Source organism: Limanda limanda, chromosome 11, assembly GCF_963576545.1.
Source record: "Limanda limanda chromosome 11, fLimLim1.1, whole genome shotgun sequence".
Taxonomy (NCBI): Eukaryota; Metazoa; Chordata; class Actinopteri; order Pleuronectiformes; family Pleuronectidae; genus Limanda; species Limanda limanda.
In genome coordinates this window covers 345001-348402 of record NC_083646.1, presented here as the reverse complement: position 1 = coordinate 348402, position 3402 = coordinate 345001, and the positions used below count along the sequence as shown (strand labels likewise).

Below are 3402 nucleotides of genomic sequence, written 5' to 3'. Positions count from 1 at the left end.
CTACTTGTAGCTTTAATTATTATAATTATTTTCAAGTCGACTACCAGACCCAGAATGCACTGCAGCTCAGAAAGTTCTGACGCAAGAAAAGATCCAAGCGAACGTGTGGTTTTACTGCAGAGACACGATGTCAGCATGACTCCACCCATCTGATGATGTCACATCCTCATCACACACAACGTGTTTTATGCACTTATAAAAATCAACTACATCTTTTTTCTTGTTCATGATGTAAACGTTGATAATTAATATTTAACGGAATCAAGTTTACGCTCCACAAATGAGGAAACATGGCGACTCTGAACACGTGACCTCGGGCGTGGTCGACTTCCTTCCGATGACTTCCTGCTGCTTCAGGCTCTGCTCAGAGCTCCCAGCATGCCGAGCGGCAGCAGCAGCAGGGTCAGGTGTGGTTGTGCTCGTTGCTCGGCGGCGGCGACCAGCAGCAGGTGAACTCTCTCCGGCTCTGACATCATGTTTCTGGCGTCCTGCAGCGCGCTGACGGCGGCTGAGCTGGAGTTCAGGTCTCCGCTGGAGATCAGGTCAAACACACAGGCCTGGTAGTAAACATCCTGGGCAGGAAGCAGCGCAGCACAGTGGTCCTGGGCGCTGACATCGGCAGGCGGCGAGGAGTCCAGCGGCGGCAGCGGGCGCAGCGTGCTGAGTCTCTGGGAGGGGGGGCAGCCCCACACACACAGCTGCAGGTCCTGATCGGGGCCAAACGCCTCCATGACGTCACGCGGCGCCCGGACGGAGAGGCCGAGCGAGCGGCCGCTCTGACGCACCACCAGCAGCGTGCCGATGTGAGCCGCTCGGATCTCCACGTGTCGGCCAGCAACGCGAGTCCAGACAGTCAGGATGTGGTGACCTCGCCACTCGCCACTCGCCACCGAGCCGTCGGCGAACGCCGCAGGGACGTTGTCCAGCTCGGCCTGGTACCGCTGCTGATCAACACACTGACGCACACTTTTGAAGATGATGGTTATCTGTGAAGAGACAAGACGCAAGAGTGAGAGACACTTCCTGTCAACCATCGTCAGAGAGACCATGGCCAGCAGTGATGTCACAGCGTGCAAGGTCACTGCGGCCCACAAAATCAAACACTGAAAACTTTGTTAATAAAGTTTCCTTAAACAAGAGGTCAGCTGCTCCACTCACCTTCGTGAGCACCGTGCCACGTGAACCCGCCCTCTTTGGCGAGCTGGTGGCCTGTATGTGCAGGTATTCGTTATCCATGAGAGGCCACGCCCCCTGCATGGAACACGTCTGGAAGTCATCGTGGAAGGTTCTGACGTGTGGGTCTCCGAACACGCCGCAGTGCAGGAACTCTGGTGTCCGACCTTCTCTGCTCAGGAAGCTCCTCTCGTAGAAGCAGGCGTCTCCGGACAGCGTGCCCTGAGGGAGGGGGCGGGGCTGGGCTGTGGGCCCCACCCGGGTGCAGCGGTGCTGGACCAGCAGGTCCTCGATGCCCTGGACCGCCGAGTGGAACGCCAGGTCCCCGCGACACGCCCGTGCCATCCGCTGCGTGCACACGCCGTAGGAGCGCAGGGCGCTGCAGTACCCGGAGTTCACCGCCTCCCGGCTCAGAGCTGCTCCCTCTGGTCCAGCCCCTCTTCCATCAGCCCCGCCCACGCTGCTGCTGCCACCGCCCCCCCCGCCCAGGTCCAGTGTCGCCGCCACAAAGTCAGAATTACATCTCAGGATGCGACAGGAAGCTGCAACTGCAGAGACAGGAAGAACATCACAAAACGTTTCTGAGGGCGCTGAGGTTCCGGGCTTTTATTGTGAAGAGTCGTTAAACTTCCCCTTTGAGACGTCATCAGCTCGCAACACAGATATATATCATCAATGGTTGCCATGGATACAAGTCAAGTACTTTAAAGAACAATATAAATGTGAGCTGATGAATAAGCACCTGTTCTTACTTTACATTTCATTGAGCTTTTACCCGGAGCGACTCACAGGAAGTGCATCGACCACGAGGAACAAACCAGAACAAGAATCAAGAAAGAACCATTTCTTCAAAACAGCAAAACTACAAAGAGCTTCCAGTCAGTGACGTGCTGCTAAATTATTAGTTTAAACTTTTATTCATGTTTAGTCTGAAGAGATGTGTCTTCAGTCTGGAGGACGATGTGTCTTCAGTCTGGAGGACGATGTGTGGACTTCCTGTCCTGAGGTCCATGTGGAGCTGGTTCCAGCGTTTAGGGGGCGGGACAGGAAACTGTCCCTCACTGAGAGGGAGCAGTTGATTGGTCGATGCAGAGGGGAGTGGACGGGCTGTGAGGCTGGACCAGGTCCTGGATGTGGACTGGACCAGGTCCTGGATGTGGACTGGACCACGTCCTGGATGTGGACTGGACCACGTCCTGGATGTGGACTGGACCACGTCCTGGATGTGGACTGGACCAGGTCCTGGATGTGGACTGGACCAGGTCCTGGATGTGGACTGGACCACGTCCTGGATGTGGACTGGACCAGGTCCTGGATGTGGACTGGACCATGTCCTGGATGTGGACTGGACCATGTCCTGGATGAGGACTGGACCACGTCCTGAATGTGGACTGGACCACGTCCTGGATGTGAAATGGACCATGTCCTGGATGTGGACTGGACCAGGTCCTGGATGTGGACTGGACCATGTCCTGGATGTGGACTGGACCATGTCCTGGATGTGGACTGGACCACGTCCTGGATGTGGACTGGACCAGGTCCTGGATGTGGACTGGACCAGGTCCTGGATGTGGACTGGACCACGTCCTGGATGTGGACTGGATGTGGACTGGACCATGTCCTGGATGTGGACTGGACCATGTCCTGGATGTGGACTGGACCATGTCCTGGATGTGGACTGGACCATGTCCTTGATGTGGACTGGACCACGTCCTGGATGTGGACTGGACCACGTCCTGGATGTGGACTGGACCACGTCCTGGATGTGGACTGGACCAGGTCCTGGATGTGGACTGGACCATGTCCTGGATGTGGACTGGACCAGGTCCTGGATGTGGACTGGACCATGTCCTTGATGTGGACTGGACCACGTCCTGGATGTGGACTGGACCACGTCCTGGATGTGGACTGGACCAGGTCCTGGATGTGGACTGGACCATGTCCTTGATGTGGACTGGACCACGTCCTGGATGTGGACTGGACCACGTCCTGGATGTGGACTGGACCAGGTCCTGGATGTGGACTGGACCATGTCCTGGATGTGGACTGGACCATGTCCTGGATGTGGACTGGATGTGGACTGGAGTTTACTGGTGTTTTGAAACAGATGTACAGACCAGTGGAGCTGCTGGTTTCTGGATGAGCTGCAGAGGTCAGAGGTCAGAGGGCAGCAGCAGGTCGACCTGCCAGGAGGGGGGGCAGGAGTCAGGTGGTGCGAAGACGTCCAGT

At 56.6% G+C, this 3402-nt stretch overlaps 1 protein-coding gene across 1 annotated transcript in view; it reads right to left on the bottom strand.

The window, feature by feature from the left end:
* Window positions 1–353: 353 nt before the first annotated feature.
* hjv (hemojuvelin BMP co-receptor) overlaps window positions 354–3402 on the bottom strand; it is a 3521-nt gene continuing 472 nt past the window's right edge. Inside the window, exons 2-3 of the mRNA XM_061080820.1 lie at window positions 1159–1721; window positions 354–986 (exon numbers count right to left, since the gene is read on the bottom strand). Of these exons, the coding sequence (XP_060936803.1) occupies window positions 354–986; window positions 1159–1721 (1196 nt within the window). The remainder of the gene's footprint in view (window positions 987–1158; window positions 1722–3402) is intronic.